Source organism: Scyliorhinus torazame, chromosome 8, assembly GCF_047496885.1.
Source record: "Scyliorhinus torazame isolate Kashiwa2021f chromosome 8, sScyTor2.1, whole genome shotgun sequence".
Lineage (NCBI taxonomy): Eukaryota > Metazoa > Chordata > Chondrichthyes > Carcharhiniformes > Scyliorhinidae > Scyliorhinus > Scyliorhinus torazame.
Window position 1 is genome coordinate 264,422,285 of NC_092714.1, and position 17,468 is coordinate 264,439,752.

Here is a 17,468-nt window from a genome sequence, read left to right on the forward strand (position 1 = left end):
AGGTTGGGAGTTAGTGTGAGGATTGGGGGAAGGTTGGGAGTGTGAGTGGGGGTTGAGGGAAGGTTGGGAGTTTGAGTGAGGGTTGAGGGAAGGTTGGTAGTTTGAGTGAGGGAAGGTTGGGAGTTAGTGTGAGGATTGGGGGAAGGTTGGGAGTGTGAGTGGGGGTTGAGGGAAGGTTGGGAGTTTGAGTGAGGGTTGAGGGAAGGTTGGGAGTTTGAGTGAGGGTTGAGGGAAGGTTCGGAGTTTGAGTGAGCGTTGAGGAAAGGTTGGGAGTTTGAGGGAAGGTTGGTAGTTTGAGTGAGGGAAGGTTGGGAGTTTGTGTGAGGATTGGGGGAAGGTTGGGAGTGTGAGTGGGGGTTGAGGGAAGGTTGGGAGTTTGAGTGAGGGTTGAGGGAAGGTTGGGAGTTTGAGTGAGGGTTGAGGGAAGGTTGGGAGTTCGAGTGAGGGAAGGTTGGGAGTTTGAATGAGGGTTGAGGGAAGGTTGGGAGTTTGAGTGAGGGTTGAGGGAAGGTTGGGCGTTTGAGTGAGGGTTGAGGGAAGGTTGGGAGTTTGAGTGAGCGTTGAGGAAAGGTTGGGAGTTTGAGGGAAGGTTGGGAGTTTGAGTGAGGGAAGGTTGGGAGTTTGTGTGAGGATTGAGGGAAGGTTGGGAATGTGAGTGAGAGTTGAGAGAAGGTTGGGAGTTTGTGTGAGGGTTGAGGGAAGGTTGGGAGTTTTTGTGAGGGTTGAGGGAAGGTTGGGAGTTTGAGTGAGGGTTGAGTGAAGGTTGGGAGATTGAGTGAGGGTTGAGGGAAGGTTGGGAGTTTGAATGAGGGTTGAGGGAAGGTTGGGAGTTTGAGTGAGGGTTGAGGGAAGGTTGGGAGTTTGAGTGAGGGTTGCGGGAAGGTTGGGAGTTTGAGTGAGGGTTGAGGGAAGGTTGGGAGTTTGAGTGAGGGTTGAGGGAAGGTTGGGAGTTTGAGTGAGGGTTGAGGGAATATTGGGGGAGTTTGAGGGAATGTTGGGGAAGTTTGAGGGAAGGTTGGGATTTTGAGGAAAGTTTGGGAGTTTGAGTGATTGAGGGATGGTTGGGAGTTTGAATGAGGGTTGAGGGATGGTTGGGAGTTTGAGTGAGGGTTGAGGGAAGGTTGGGAGTTTGAGTGAGTGTTGAGGGAAGGTTGGGAGTTTGAGGGAAGCTTGGGAGTTTGAGTGAGGGAAGGTTGGGAGTTTGTGTGAGGATTGAGGGAAGGTTGGGAGTGTGAGTGAGGGAAGGTTGGGAGTTTGAATGAGGGTTGAGGGAAGGTTGGGAGTTTGAGAGAGGGTTGAGGGAAGGTTGGGAGTTTGAGTGAGGGGTAAGGGAAGGTTGGGGGAGTTTGAGGGAAAGTTGGGAGAGATTGAGTGAAGGTTGGGGGAGTTTGAGGGAATGTTGGGGGAGTTTGAGGGAAGGTTGGGAGTATGAGGAAAGTTTGGGAGTTTGAGTGAGGGTTGAGGGAAGGTTAGGAGTTTGAGTGAGGGTTGAGGGATGGTTGGGAGTTTGAGTGAGGGTTGAGGGAAGGTTGGGAGTTTGTGAGGGTTGAGAGAAGGTTGGGAGTTCGAGTGAGGGAAGGTTGGGAGTTTGAATGAGGGTTGAGGGAAGGTTGGGAGTTTGAGTGAGGGTTGGGGGAAGGTTGGGTGTTTGAGTGAGGGTTGAGGGAAGGTTGGGAGTTTGAGTGAGGGTTGAGGGAAGGTTGGGGGAGTTAAAGGGAAAGTTGAGGGAGATTGAGGGAAGGTTGTGGGAGTTTAAGGGAAGGTTGCGGGAGTTTGAGGGAAGGTTGGGAGTTTGAGTGAGGGTTGAGGGAAGGTTGGGAGTTTGAGTGAGGGTTGAGGGAAGGTTGGGAGTTTGAGTGAGGGTTGAGGGAAGGTTGGGGGAGTTAAAGGGAAAGTTGAGGGAGATTGAGGGAAGGTTGTGGGAGTTTAAGGGAAGGTTGCGGGAGTTTGAGGGAAGGTTGGGGGAAGGTTGGGTGTTTGAGTGAGGGTTGAGGGAAGGTTGGGAGTTTGAGTGAGGGTTGAGGGAAGGTTGGGGGAGTTAAAGGGAAAGTTGAGGGAGATTGAGGGAAGGTTGTGGGAGTTTAAGGGAAGGTTGCGGGAGTTTGAGGGAAGGTTGGGAGTTTGAGTGAGGGTTGGGGGAAGGTTGGGTGTTTGAGTGAGGGTTGAGGGAAGGTTGGGAGTTTGAGTGAGGGTTGAGGGAAGGTTGGGGGAGTTAAAGGGAAAGTTGAGGGAGATTGAGGGAAGGTTGTGGGAGTTTAAGGGAAGGTTGCGGGAGTTTGAGGGAAGGTTGGGAGTTTGAGTGAGGGTTGAGGGAAGGTTGGGAGTTTGAGTGAGGGTTGAGGGAAGGTTGGGAGTTTGTGTGAGGGTTGAGGGAAGGTTGGGGGAGTTTGAGGGAAGGTTGGGGGAGTTTGAGGGAGGGTTGGGAGTTTGAGGGAAGATTGGGAGTTTGAGTGAGGGTTGGGGGAAGATTGGGAGTTTGAGTGAGGGTTGAGGAATGGTTGGGAGTTTAAGTGAGGGTTGAGGAAAGGTTGGGAGTTTGAGTGAGGGTTGAGGGATGGTTGGGAGTTCGAGTGCGGGTTGAGGGAAGGTTGGGAGTTTGAGTGAGTGTTGAGAGAAGGTTGGGAGTTTGAGTGAGGGTTGAGGGAAGGTTGGGAGTTTGAGGGAAGGTTGGGAGTTTGAGTGAGGGTTGAGGGAAGGTTGGGGGAGTTTGAGGTAATGTTGGGGGTGTTTAAAGGAATGTTGGGGGAGGTTGAGAGAGGGTTGAGGGATGGTTGGGAGTTTGAGTGAGGGTTGAGGGATGGTTGGGAGTTTGAGTGAGGGTTGAGGGAAGGTTGGGAGTTTGAGTGAGTGTTGAGGAAAGGTTGGGAGTTTGAGGGAAGGTTGGGAGTTTGAGTGAGGGAAGGTTGGGAGTTTGAGTGAGGGAAGGTTGGGGGTTTGTGTGAGGATCGAGGGAAGGTTGGGAATGTGAGTGAGGGTTGAGAGAAGGTTGGGAGTTTGTGTGAGGGTTGAGGGAAGGTTGGGAGTTTTTGTGAGGGTTGAGGGAAGGTTGGGAGTTTGAGTGAGGGTTGAGTGAAGGTTGGGAGTTTGAGTGAGGGTTGAGGGAAGGTTGGGAGTTTGAATGAGGGTTGAGGGAAGGTTGGGAGTTTGAGTGAGGGTTGAGGGAAGGTTGGGAGTTTGAGTGAGGGTTGAGGGAATGTTGGGGGAGTTTGAGGGAATGTTGGGGGAGTTTGAGGGAAGGTTGGGAGTTTGAGGAAAGTTTGGGAGTTTGAGTGAGGGTTGATTGATGGTTGGGAGTTTGAATGAGGGTTGAGGGATGGTTGGGAGTTTGAGTGAGGATTGAGGGAAGGTTGGGAGTTTGAGTGAGTGTTAAGGGAAGGTTGGGAGTTTGAGTGAGGGAAGGTTGGGAGTTTGTGTGAGGATTGAGGGAAGGTTGGGAGTGTGAGTGAGGGAAGGTTGGGAGTTTGAATGAGGGTTGAGGGAAGGTTGGGAGTTTGAGTGAGGGTTGAGGGAAGGTAGGGGGAGTTTGAGGGAAAGTTGGCAGAGATTGAGTGAAGGTTGGGGGAGTTTGAGGGAATGTTGGGGGAGTTTGAGGGAATGTTGGGGGAGTTTGAGGGAAGGTTGCGAGTTTGAGGAAAGTTTGGGAGTTTGAGTGAGGGTTGAGGGATTGTTGGGAGTTTGAGTGAGGGTTGAGGGATGGTTGGGAGTTTGAGTGAGGGTTGAGGGAAGGTTGGGAGTTTGAGTGCGTGTTGAGGGAAGGTTGGGAGTTTGAGGGAAGGTTGGTAGTTTGAGTGAGGGAAGGTTGGGAGTTAGTGTGAGGATTGGGGGAAGGTTGGGAGTGTGAGTGGGGGTTGAGGGAAGGTTGGGAGTTTGAGTGAGGGTTGAGGGAATGTTGGGAGTTTGAGTGAGGGTTGAGGGAAGGTTGGGAGTTTGAGTGAGCGTTGAGGAAAGGTTGGGAGTTTGAGGGAAGGTTGGTAGTTTGAGTGAGGGAAGGTTGGGAGTTTGTGTGAGGATTGGGGGAAGGTTGGGAGTGTGAGTGGGGGTTGAGGGAAGGTTGGGAGTTTGGGTGAGGGTTGAGGGAAGGTTGGGAGTTTAAGTGAGGGTTGAGGGAAGGTTGGGAGTTCGAGTGAGGGAAGGTTGGGAGTTTGAATGAGGGTTGAGGGAAGGTTGGGAGTTTGAGTGAGGGTTGAGGGAAGGTTGGGAGTTTGAGTGAGGGTTGAGGGAAGGTTGGGAGTTTGAGTGAGCGTTGAGGAAAGGTTGGGAGTTTGAGGGAAGGTTGGGAGTTTGAGTGAGGGAAGGTTGGGAGTTTGTGTGAGGATTGAGGGAAGGTTGGGAATGTGAGTGAGGGTTGAGAGAAGGTTGGGAGTTTGTGTGAGGGTTGAGGGAAGGTTGGCAGTTTTTGTGAGGGTTGAGGGAAGGTTGGGAGTTTGAGTGAGGGTTGAGTGAAAGTTGGGAGTTTGAGTGAGGGTTGAGGGAAGGTTGGGAGTTTGAATGAGGGTTGAGGGAAGGTTGGGAGTTTGAGTGAGGGTTGAGGGAAGGTTGGGAGTTTGAGTGAGGGTTGAGGGAAGGTTGGGAGTTTGAGTGAGGGTTGAGGGAATGTTGGGGGAGTTTGAGGGAATGTTGGGGGAGTTTGAGGGAAGGTTGGGAGTTTGAGGAAAGTTTGGGAGTTTGAGTGAGGATTGAGGGATGGTTGGGAGTTTGAATGAGGGTTGAGGGATGGTTGGGAGTTTGAGTGAGGGTTGAGGGAAGGTTGGGAGTTTGAGTGAGTGTTGAGGGAAGGTTGGGAGTTTGAGGGAAGGTTGGGAGTTTGAGTGAGGGAAGGTTGGGAGTTTGTGTGAGGATTGAGGGAAGGTTGGGAGTGTGAGTGAGGGAAGGTTGGGAGTTTGAATGAGGGTTGAGGGAAGGTTGGGAGTTTGAGTGAGGGTTGAGGGAAGGTTGGGAGTTTGAGTGAGGGTTAAGGGAAGGTTGGGGGAGTTTGAGGGAAAGTTGGGAGAGATTGAGTGAAGGTTGGGGGAGTTTGAGGGAATGTTGGGGGTGTTTGAGGGAAGGTTGGGAGTTTGAGGAAACTTTGGGAGTTTGAGTGAGGGTTGAGGGAAGGTTGGGAGTTTGAGTGAGGGTTGAGGGAAGGTTGGGAGTTTGTGAGGGTTGAGAGAAGGTTGGGAGTTCGAGTGAGGGAAGGTTGGGAGTTTGAGTGAGGGTTGAGGGAAGGTTGGGAGTTTGAGTGAGGGTTGAGGGAAGGTTGGGAGTTTGAGTGAGGGTTGAGGGAAGGTTGGGGGAGTTAAAGGGAAAGTTGGGGGAGATTGAGGGAAGGTTGTGGGAGTTTAAGGGAAGGTTGCGGGAGTTTGAGGGAAGGTTGGGAGTTTGAGTGAGGGTTGAGGGAAGGTTGGGAGTTTGAGTGAGGGTTGAGGGAAGGTTGGGAGTTTGTGTGAGGGTTGAGGGAAGGTTGGGGGAGTTTGAGGGAAGGTTGGGGGAAGGTTGTGGGAGTTTGAGGTAATGTTGGGGGAGTTTGAGGTAATGTTGGGGGAGTTTGCGGGAATGTAGGGGGAGGTTGAGGGTTGAGGGATGGTTGGGAGTTTGAGTGAGGGATGGTTGGGAGTTTGAGTGAGGGTTGAGGGAAGGTTGGGAGTTTGAGGGAAGGTTGGGAGTTTGAGGGAAGGTTGGGAGTTTGAGTGAGGGAAGTTGGAAGTTTGAGGGAAGGTTGGGGGAGTTTGAGGGAAGATTGGGGGAGTTTGAGGGAAGATTGGGGGAGTTTGAGGGAAGGTTGGGGGAGTTTGAGGGAGGGTTGGGAGTTTGAATGAGTGTTGAGAGAAGGTTGAGAGTTTGAGTGAGGGTTGAGGGAAGGTTGGGAGTTTGAAGGAAGGTTGGGAGTTTGAATGAGGGTTGAGGGAAGGTTGGGCGAGTTTGAGGGAATGTTGGGGGAGTTTGAGGGAAGGTTGGGAGTTTGAGGTAAGATTGGGAGTTTGAGTGAGGGTTGAGGGATGGTTGGGAGTTTGAATGAGGGTTGAGGGATGGTTGAGGGAAGGTTGGGAGTTTGAGTGAGGGTTGAGGGATGGTTGGGAGTTCAAGTGAGGGCTGAGGGAAGGTTGGGAGTTTGAGTGAGGGTTGAGGGAAGGTTGGGGGAATTTGAGCGAATGTTGGGGGAGTTTGAGGGAAGGTTGGGAGTTTGAGGTAAGATTGGGAGTTTGAGTGAGGGTTGAGGGATGGTTGGGAGTTTGAGTGAGGGTTGAGGGATGGTTGGGAGTTTGAGGGAGGGTTGAGGGAAGGTTGGGAGAGTTGAGGGATGGTTGGGAGTTTGAGTGAGGGTTGAGGGAAGGTTGGGAGTTTGAGGGAGGGTTGAGGGAAGGTTGGGAGTTTGGGGGAGGGTTGAGGGAAGGTTGGGAGTTTGAGGGAGGGTTGAGGGAAGGTTGGGAGTTTGAGGGATGGTTGGGGGAAGGTTGGCCTATCTATTGAGTTTTGTTGGGAGAGAAGGCGTACGTCACTGAGGTTGCCACTGCGACCAGGTTGCCATGGTGGCGAGCGGCTGGCGCGCGGGCGGGACGCGCGCGGCGTGACGCGCTGCCCCTGCGAGACGTCACTGGTAAACCCCGTGCGGCGCTGGCGGCCGGGACGGAACGGGCGCCATTTTGTTGTCGTTTTGAGCGGTCGAGGTCGCTTGTCTGTTCAGGTGTCCGTGAGAGGAAAGGAAAAGTACACGTACCCACACAAACCATACACACACACACCGCACTCAGACAACCTCGATTTTCTAAAGAAAAATATTTTAAAAAACTTCTTTGCCTCGCAGATCCGTCTTTAAAAAAAAAAGTACACGCATATATCTTTTTTTAAAAAGAAGAAGCGTGATCGAGGCCTAAGGGCGGAAGACGAAGCCGAGCAGCAAGGCCTGAAAACCGGGGCTTGAGGAGGCGGAGAGTCAGCATTAGGCCGGCGGAGGAAGGCTCCCAACCTGCAGATTGGACCGGATTCGCGCACCCTTTCACTTTAAGGTAATTTTCGCCCCCCCCCCACCTCCGCAGTATGTTATTTAATTCGCCGACCTTCCCCCCCTTCCCCTCTCTCCCTCCCCCCCTAGGCCGCGTGTTGTTTGGACGGTGTTGGAACAGGCCCCGTTTGGACCTTGGAGCACAATCGGGTCGCCTTCGTCGTATTTATTTATTTTAAACCGACCAAAGGCGCAAGTGTCTGAAGGGAGGATTTGAGCGGTCAAATGTCGGCAGCTCTCCCAGTGACTAGCAACCCGCTGGGGCGGGAGTGAATAAATAATCCCCCTCCCGCTTAATGCGCCATAAGTTGGATCCTCTCGTTCCCCCTTCCCCGAAGTCGGCGGTGGACATTTTAACCCGTTGACGGAAATTAAGGTGCACAACGGAAAAATCAACCCGGATCGTTTTGGGAAGTGCGTGAGTCCCAGAGCGCTCAACAGAGACTTGGTGCCGGGCCCCGGAGGGCTTCAGTGTGCAGTGTCCCACTGGGGTGGAGAATGCGTTTGCTTGAAGGGAGGGCGGGGGTAAAGCCAGGGCCTTGGCACTGAGCTTCAATACCTCGAATGGCGTGAAACTAGCTCGCTGCACGGTCAGGGCGGGGGAGATTTATGAAAGCTTCGAGTTTATTTTTCTTGTGTTGTGTGGGTGGGTGGGGTGGGGGGTGATGATAAAGGCTATTACACAGACTGTTAAGTTGTAGGAATTCTCGCAACACACTGCGGGCAAAACCAGGTCAGTTTGAGAAGTGTGTGTTTTTGGCGATCAGGTTGGCCCGCAACTGCCCCCAACTTTTGTTTCTGATTTTAAGACCGCTCGCTGGAGACACCCGCCCTAGAGCCTGCTCAGCCATTCAGTGTGATCGTGGCTCATCCTCTATCTCGATGCCACATTCTCCAGCCTTCTCCCCATAGCCCTTGATGCCATTAAAACCGCAGAGAATTATCTATCTCGTGGATGCATTCAGTGACTTGGCCTTCACAGCCTTCTGTCGTAGAGAATTCCACATGTTGGCTGCTCTTTGGGTGAAGATATTTTTCCTCTTCCCAATCCCAAATGATTTTGTTAAATGGTAATTTTTAAAAAAGGGATGCACAGTTTTTTTAAATAAAACAATTGTTTCAGGCTATAGTCATGCTTTGTCCAATAAATATTGAATGCTGTGCAGTGACCTACCTGAGTTGCGACCCTTAAGGTTGCATACTTGTTGCCTCTCTTGTCATTTTATGTGGAGGAGGGGAGAACCATTTCATTATGTCAGCCATGCTTATTCCATGTTCTCAAGACTTGGACATTGATTCCAAGGTCTTAATTCTGAAGATTTATTATAATACTGCAAGGTTCAGTTAATTGAAAGCTTATTTTGGACTTGGGTTTTAGCTTTTTCTTTTAAGTAAGTCATACTAAATACGTTTATTTTAATTTTGAAGAAACACATCTGTGGTGATTGAATATGATTTATTAGTTTTGAACACCTAGCTTTACATTAAAATTCCGATTGTATTTAAATTGGTGGAGATTACCATTCACAATCACCGTGAGTTGAATGAAGTATGTCTTTATTGAAAATAGCTCAGTTGGGGCATGTATAATTTGAAAAGTACTTTTTATGGGAAAATTTACTTGGTGCATGCGAGTGCTTCTAAATTGTAGAATGGCAAGTGACAATTCAAGCTTTTTGTTTTGCAGTATAAGAACAAACTTAGACCATCCAGTACCTCAAACCTGTTCCACTAGGTTATTAGATTGTGGCTGACCTGTACCTCAACTCAGCCATCATATTTCTTGGCCTGGTGCCCTCTGATGTAAAGTCACGATGGGGCACAGCAGTCCCAACCCAAATGAATCTCCAGAAGCCAGGGCCTGACAAATCTCCCAAACAAGTTCTCAGGCGTTTTATAATTATGGTATATTCACTTCAAGAGCGCGCTAGAAAGGCCCATAGCTTTTCCCATGTTGCAATCATGCAAATAATGCTAATAATTATTTTAAATGAAACATTTGCATCTTTCATACGCTATCCTGTAAGTATCATACTTGCTGCCTGTAACAGGGTTCAAAGGAACAAGAGTATGATATTCAGCCTTCAAGCTTGTTCTGCCATTCAATCAATTGGTAGGTAATCTATGCGTCAGCTCCAGCTGCCTGTCTTTGCTCACTATACCTGGTTGCCCTTATCCAATAAACATCAATCTTTTTTTATAAATATTTCTATTTCACCTATTCTGATAAATACATAATAAAACGGGGGGGGAAAGAAAAGTAAATGTCCGTACCCCCCCCCCCCCCTAACAAAACCCTACCCCATTCTCCCTAACAGCTGACTGTGACCAGCTCTTTAAAGTACAAAATAAACTGCTGTGATCTTTTGTAGAACCCCTCCATTGCACCCTTCATGCTGAACTTCTCAAGGTGCAAAAACTCCTAAGGTTCCCCAGCCGTACAGAGGCACTGGGTGGAGAAGCTGACCTCCACCCCAACAGAACCCGCATGCGTGCAATCAGTGAGGTGAAGGCTAAGACATCCGCTCCCGTCTGCAGTTCTGACGGGTCTAACACCCTGGATATTTCCCCCAAGGGACTGGGCTCCAAATCAATTTGTAGAATCGCTGATGTGCTGAAGACCCAAAAACTCGCCAGCTCAGGACATGACCAGAACATGTGTACATAGTTGGCTGGGTCCCTCCCACACCACTCATACTTGTCCTCTACTCTGGTAAACAGCTGACTCATCCTAGACCTCATTAGATGCACCCTGTGTACCACCTTTAACCCTATAAGCCCAAGTCTTACACACAAAGATGTGGCATTCACTCTTCGCAGTACTTCAAACCACACCCTTTCCACGAATTCCTCCTCCCACATAACCGTAACCCCCTCCAGTGACGCAACATCCTCCAAGATACTCCTGTAAACTCCCGGAGTACTCCCCTCCTCCATCCCTGAAAGCGACATTCCATCTACCCCCTTATCCTCTCAACCCCTAAACTTAGCATCTAATCTTGCTAGTTCGAACATATGGCTTCCACAAATCTGCACCAACTTCGACACTGCCCCTAATTTAAAGTGCTGCTGAAATTGTCTCCATATCTTAAATGGCAACCCACCGGGTTACCCAAATATTTCCCTGGTGAGAACGGAAGTGAGGCCAATGCCCCCCAGTCCTGACCCACCCCCCCCCCTCCCACTTGAACCTGATTCCATCCTTACCCAAACTGCCTCCTGATCCTCGTACCAGCCCAACACCTCTGCATTTGCCTTTGAATGTGCCCCCTGACTCTGGAGAACCGCTTTCCAAATCCTGGGTACCGTGCCCACCCAAATGAAGGACGAGATCAATCTTTCCACTCCCTTAAAGAATGCTTTTGGTAGAAAAAAAGATAGACATTGGAATAGAAACAACCCTCGGCAGAATGTTAATCTTCACCGATTGAACTCAGCCTGCCTAAATATATCAAATCTTAATCAAAATATTTTTAATTGTTTCTGCATCCATGGTTGTTTGGGGTTCATGATCAAAATTCTCAGTACCATTGTAGGATGGGGTGTATGCAGATTTAGCTCCTAAAGTAAATATCTTCATTACCATTTTAACTATCTAAGCTCAGTGGAATGTAGTCCCAAGTTTATGCAACCTGTTCATAATTTGATCCTTTAAAATTTGGTTTCATTCTGGTGAGTTGGCTTTTTACCTTTTAGCTCCATATCTTTCCTGACGTTTGGCGCTCCATTCTGAATGCAGTCCACCAGATGTGAGGTCTCACCAAGTCTCTGTACATCTGAAGCATCACTTTCTCTTTGTATTCCAGTCCCTTGAGATCAATGTTCTGTCAACCTTTTGGATTACCCTTTACTGATTTGTGTGCATGATACCCAAATCCCTTTGTTCCTTCACAGTTCCTACTCTGTCTCCGTTAGGAAATAGTCCAATTGCCTTTCTTAGATCCAAACTGGGTGACTTCACTCTTATCCAAATGGATTGGCGCTGGACTAGTATTCCAGAGACCCAGGGTAATGCTCTGGGGAACTGGACCCGGGGTTTGAATCCCACCACGGCAGATGATGACATTTTAATTCAATAAAAAAATCTGGAATTAAAAGTCTAGTGCTGACCATGAACCATTGTCGATTGTTGTAAAAACTCACCTGGTTCACTAATATCCTTTAGGGAAAGAAATTTGCCATCCTTACTTGGTCTGGCTTGCACATGACTCCAGACCCACAGCAGTGTGGTTGACTTTTTTAAAATGCCCTTTGGTGGGCAATAAATGCTGGCTCAGCCAGTGACGCCAACATCCCATGGATGAATAAGTAAAAAAGATTTGCCATGGATTTTATGTGCCATCCCAAGGCTCCTTTCAACTCCATGTGCTTTTTTGCTAATCTGTATGGAACTTTTATCATTCTTCTGGGAGTTTATATAAATACATGAACATTTAGAAAAAGTTCAACTAAATTAGTTTATGATTCACCCATTGCAAATCTATGCTGACTCTATGATAGGCTTATGGCTATCTGCGCCCCTTCCAAATTCCAGCTACTTCTTTGCTGATAAGTGAAAGGTTTATGGATAGTTGGTTTTCTCCTTGCATAAATAATGGAGCAACAAATTTTTCAATCCAAAAACACACTTTCTGATTTTAGAGAGCTCTAATAAATTGATTAAAAAATGAAAGCCATCAGATCCTGTTGACTTGTCTACCTTAAGGCCTGTTATTTTCTCCAGTATTATTTTTGTACATATGTTTGTACTTGAATTAAATCCAGAAAGTTCCTCCCCATTACTTGTTTGATTTTTTTTTTTGTGACACTGCTATTTTTGTCCTCTTCCTGAGCAGTGAAAACTGACATGATTAACACGTCTACCATTTCTTCATTGTTTAATTTGTAGCATTGCCTGCATCCAGGACCATGTTTCTCCTTTCCACGCAACATATTTCTAGAAACATTTGCTGTTAGCTTTAATATCCCTTGCAAGTTTTCATATTTCCTTTTTGCACTTCTTGCTTTCTTTGTTACCTTTAATAGGTCTAGCTACCTTCTAGGATTTCCACTTCTCTTTCCCTTTATGGAAACCTTTTCTTTTAACTTGATACTGTCTCTTAACTCAATTGTTGTGGCAGCATTGCCTTTTAGGGGAGGTGTACTGGTTTTGCATCATACCAAATACTTCTTTGAATACCAGTTGTGCTGCTGTTTGCTCCTGCTAAATGTGATAATGCTAATAGGCTTTTCTTTTTGATAGATTTTGGGTAAATTAACAAACTTGTCAGATGGAAAACTAACAATAGATCCATTAAATTGGTCAGGTAAACTTTACTTTTATTGCTGTTCATTTATAATTTCTGACTTCAATTGAGGCTGGCTACTTCAGGACAACTAATTCTAAGAGATAGGGCCCAAAAAGATCAATGTACTTAATTTATTATGTCAAATGTGACTTTCCGTTTTTCTATCTTCAGAAATTAGTTGTCCAATCCGTGATGTGAACAGTCTTTCTGATGTCTTTGAAGAATATTTAACAAGGCACCAATGCTGTATCAGCACGTTTGGACAAATTCTAGGAACAGGATTGCCTCTCATTTCCTGAAGATTGTATGCCTATAAGGTTTAATGAATTTGCCAGTGTCATCCCTCCCATCACTTTTTTTGAACACTGTCATAACTGGAGTGATTATGCAGATTTGTCCACAAATACTTATGTAACTTTCCCATGATATTTGTTTTAGATCACCATTCTGGGGATTTAATTATCTAGTGTTAATGGATCCTGAGAATAAACCCGTGGCCATTTTTCTTTGAAGGCCATAGGAAAGGTTTTTCTGTTTGTTAGAAATCTAAATTGTGAAGAAAAATGTATCTGGCAATGTATTTATGCAAATGAAATATTCATGCAACTGAAACCCTGATGCAATCAAATTCTGTCAAGTGGTTCAGTAGGAAGATTCCATGGAAGTAAACTGTTATCTAGGGGATGTCAGATAGTTGTGGGGGTGGCAGTTAGAGTACTATCCACTTTGATGAAGAAGAATGTCATGTGCAATTGTAAAAAGAATCATTTTGTACCTATGTGTTGCAGATTCTCCTGTGTTGTTGAAAAAGGAGGGCTGATTTTCTACGGACTGCTAACAAGCCCCACAAAAAATCTACACTATTATATATCCCTATATTTGAAGGATGGAGCCGTAATTGTTGCTACGCCTTCACTGCAAAATCTGTGACAGTAGAAATTCTGTAACCATCAAATTTCATGTAAATTTCTCTGCAATTTCTATCCACTAAGGCGGGTTGTATTTTTCATACATTGTAAAACTATTCCAAAAATTAGTTCCTCCTTTGCCAGTTTTGGGATAAATTCATTTTTTGTTTTAAGTAGCAGTCAGTGGCACTTGCAGTGCTTAAGTTTTGCACAAGTCAGCCAGGTTTCATCTCACTACATTGCATTGTGTCCCTGATGCGCAAGTAAACAGGAGCAGGAGCTGTGTTGAAGACAGAATGAAAAGAAGTAATAATGAGAAACAATGGCAGACTAAAAGTCCATCTGAATAACTGTTTAAAGCATTTTGTATTAGTAAGCTGAATTTTTTAATTTCAGCCCAAAGTAAAATCATCCCAAGACTATCCATGAAATGAGTAATTTTTTGTGTAATTAAATAAAAATATCCTAAAATATCAACTTGGATATATCTTTTGGTCAGTGCTTGTTATATCAATGAAACATGATGAGTAAATGACATGGGTAAGTGGCCAAGTTCCAAGCCTCATGAAATACAGAATCTAGCTTGAACAACTTGAACCTGGAGAAAACGTGACTGTTAAATTATCGCCATGCTGAAACTGATTACTTATGACTTAATTTACTTGTCCTTAAATCTTTGATTTAATTTCATAGTTACTGACTTAAGTGGGAGTGTGTGTGGGGGGGGGAGAAATCAGTGACCTTACTGGAGCCGTGAGTTTGTGCTCGCCACACACACTGATGATCTGGATGTACCAAGCTGCAGGGTGATGGTTACCTTAACCAGAAAATGCTATGCATTTTCCTGTAGATGTTTTGGCTTCCATACATCTGTCATATTGCACTCGCTGGTTTGAGTAACCTTTAGAATGAGGTACTATTTAAAAACTCAACAAAAGCAAAATATATATTTCCAAAAGGGCTGCTCTAATGAAGGCTTTTTATACCAGAATGTTCAATTTTTGATGGTCTAAGCAGTCTCTTATTTAAATCATTATATTTGTATCCATTATAGTTGAAAATCATTTGTGTTTTTTAACTGATTTTTCTCGACTATGTTGGAAATGAAGTAATTTATCTTAAAACATAATTTCTTCACTTAGACTGTTCTGGTATTGCTGAGCATGTCTAAATTTTGAGTGCCATGTGTGATGCTTTTATTTGTGACTTTCACAGTTTTTTGTCTGAAAGCTACTTCTGGGATCTCTAGGGATACCAGTGGAATCATCTGTAAACAGGTGATTTCTTAAAACATTCTGCTAAAGTTTTCACATGGGAAAACTTTACCAATGTTGCTTTAAGTAGAATTGTCAGTGGATATGCACAGTGTGACCGAAATATTAAACACAATCTGTTCCTCAAATTTAATTTTGCTCATTGTTGTATTTTTTAGTGGAGGCATGTAACAAATTACTTTTTTCTTTCAATCATCGGGCAAAACAAATAGCAAAACTTGAAATTCTACCAAATTAGCTGCTAAATAATTTGTCTAATTATTGTGATGTATTTTATAAAAGATTTAGCAGCTTATTTTGTGTTCTGCGCATCCAGATATTAAAATAGACCGCAAGAAAGAAAGCTTCAGTTAGATCTTTGGGGTATTTCAGAAATGTTACTAAGGGTTTATCTTTACTCCAGTCCCTCCTAAAGCAAAAAAAAGTGCAGTTTGTCATGAAGTATTACAAAATGTTTGGGGACGAGAAGTGAGTAGACTTTTGCTAAACAATTACGAAGAATATCCAAACATTAGTCATTGTAACCTGTTTAGAAGACATTCTGATTCAAAACTATTACTGTATTCTTAATTGTCCCTGCTCCTGTTGTGTGTTTTTCAGGTGGCAATCCGAAAAGATGGCAGATGACTTGGATATTGAAGCACTGCTCGAGGCACCTTACAGGAAGGAGGTGAGGAGCAATGGCACCCACACAGGTCATAAAATACAGAACAATATAGCACCATTTATGAAACTACTGCTGTGCTATACTCATTGACTATCACAGTTCCATAACCCTTTCATTTTAATATTTACTGCATATAGAATACAGATATTTCACTACATTTAAGTAAAGTTTTTCTTTACTGTTGAGCTGGTTCTGCAACTAGAAATGAGATCTTTTTTTGCAGTAGTTTCGATTAGAGTGATGAATAAATGCCCATCTATCTCTTTTTGTAGACTTGCCTAGTGATATCACATCTCTACTACCATGAATACAGCTTTGATTCCAGTCTGAACTATCAAACAATAAGGTAGTAATTGCGTGAAGTATCGCTGTTCTGTGGTACCCTGGGTAAAAACCCAAAGCCCAAGAAAAGATGGCCTATTCTTTGGTATAGCAACAAGGTGAAAGTACGGTTTTAAACAGTAAACTTATTGCATTGTAGTATCAAAGAGTAGATGAATTGTAAACAACAACAAAAAAAATCCATTATTTAGAGGTTTTAGAAGAGAAACTAATATTCTGCATGCAAAAAAAGTTTCACAGAACCTAAACGTAAACTATATTGATCTGTTAAATTTTACTTTCACTGTATAATGCATTTATACTATTGATAGAATAAAATTCTACAGAAAACACGGCCCTGTTTACACAGAGAAATCAAGATTCGCGATTGGAAGTTTACAAAATGGCTGGTTTTGCAGTCTCATGCAGGCTGGGTGTAGGGAGTTCAAGTAGATAATTTCAAATAAAAGATTCCAGAGTATGGGCTAGAGTCATTGTCCAGAAGATAGACGCTAATGTATTTGTTCCAATAAATTATTTTGAGATTCCCAATCTTTTGATCACGCCTTTGCTGCAGTCGAAGCAGTTGGAAGCTTAACTGTAGTGTTTTGGGTGGTCTGCAAAGACTCGGAGGTTTTATCCCTATTGTTAATAAAGCAGAATGGAGTTGAAATACCTTTTTGTTTTTGTATTCTTTAAATAGTTAAATTCTGAGCGAAACTGATTTATTCCTTGTTCAGGAATTGTTATACAGGCTCTGCTCAAGATATTAAGACAAAGGAACATAGCGATAAATTAGTATTGTGATAGTTGGGCTTCTTGTTGCCTGTTCTCCAGTAAATTTTACAATACAGCCTGAGTAAGCCTACAAAAAGTACTCCATCTAACTTTTACGCCTGAAGATAGATTTTAGGCTATTTATGTGCCAGTAGGTAGAGCGCTTGTATCCGATTGGTGTTTCGCTGAACGAGGTGGGATAAATGTAGATACACATGAAAAGTGTGTCTGAAACAGACTCTACAAACTACAGAACAAATGCATAACGTCTTTCATCTGTTCTAACACAATATTTTGTTTTGACTAGCTCAAGGCTTGACGGTCCTTCTGCAAATTGTATAACTTGCTATACAGAATGCTATTTGTCACACTACACATACACGTCGGGGTAAGGGAGGAACCTTTTGCAATCTAATATGAAACTGCTGCCAGATACTTGAGAATTCTTTTTTTCTGGAAGCTTTTAAGTAAAATGCTTTTGCAGTACAATCACAAAGCATGCTTCCTCTGCAGTGTTACCGAGTTTGACTCTGGTCTTGCATTCAATTTTATGATTACTTTTAGCGAGGAGTGTCATTTAAAAGTCGGTCTGTCACGTGATTACAGTAATGCAGATTTTAGTGTCCGTGACAGATCATTTTAATTTGCATGCTTTCAGACTTACCATAAAACTTAAACTTTGAAGGGAGTTTATACTGTGGAACAAGTGCCAACATAATTAGTAGATTGGCAGGGGGGGGGGTTCGTTTTAAAAGAAACACCACGAGTTTTGCAATAGTTAACCAAATATAAATTAAAACTTCACTTGTGCATGTAATTAAGCCTATGTGCTCAGTTTTTAATGAACCTCATAAGAATGTTCTGTGATCAAAGGGTGTCATAAACTAAAATTCGTGGTGCAATTTGGAAAAGAAGGCGCTCATTTTGAAAACGAAATAGATTGTGATGTGATACGTCAAGCTTTGCCGCTGCAAAATAGTTGGATTGTGTTTGAATAGTGTTTCTTTCATTTTACCTGGTTTAATATAAATAATGTTCCCTGTGTAAACAGGACCACATTTAGGGAATGATTAGGCTGAACTGGTGGATTATTGAAGACTTCAGATTTCTTGGGAATCGACGTTACTAAGAGGTGTGATTCCCTGTTTGCTTCAGGGCGAGATGTGTGAGAGAGGTGACTTCAAGCTCTTACAGTCGCACCCTTCCAGCACAAATGGGCGAAGACGTGAGGAACAGGACTGGTCGCAGGAAATC

The 17,468-nt window shown here is 44.7% G+C and overlaps 1 protein-coding gene and 1 long non-coding RNA gene across 4 annotated transcripts in view; both read left to right on the forward strand.

Moving 5' to 3' along the window:
* Positions 1 to 6,611: 6,611 nt before the first annotated feature.
* rbm39a (RNA binding motif protein 39a) overlaps positions 6,612 to 17,468 on the forward strand; it is a 51,959-nt gene continuing 41,102 nt past the window's right edge. Inside the window, exons 1-3 of one of the 3 annotated variants that reach the window (XM_072515260.1) lie at positions 6,612 to 6,983; positions 13,056 to 13,228; positions 15,050 to 15,119. In XM_072515260.1, coding sequence (XP_072371361.1) covers positions 13,227 to 13,228; positions 15,050 to 15,119 — 72 coding nt within the window. In that variant the 5' untranslated portion in view covers positions 6,612 to 6,983; positions 13,056 to 13,226. The remainder of the gene's footprint in view (positions 6,984 to 13,055; positions 13,229 to 15,049; positions 15,120 to 17,468) is intronic. The other 2 variants (XM_072515262.1, XM_072515263.1) reach the window with 2 other exon arrangements.
* LOC140428607 (uncharacterized) lies at positions 15,469 to 17,421 on the forward strand. The gene is made up of 3 exons (XR_011948820.1): positions 15,469 to 15,556; positions 16,522 to 16,602; positions 17,370 to 17,421. It is a non-coding gene; the product is annotated as an uncharacterized lncRNA (long non-coding RNA).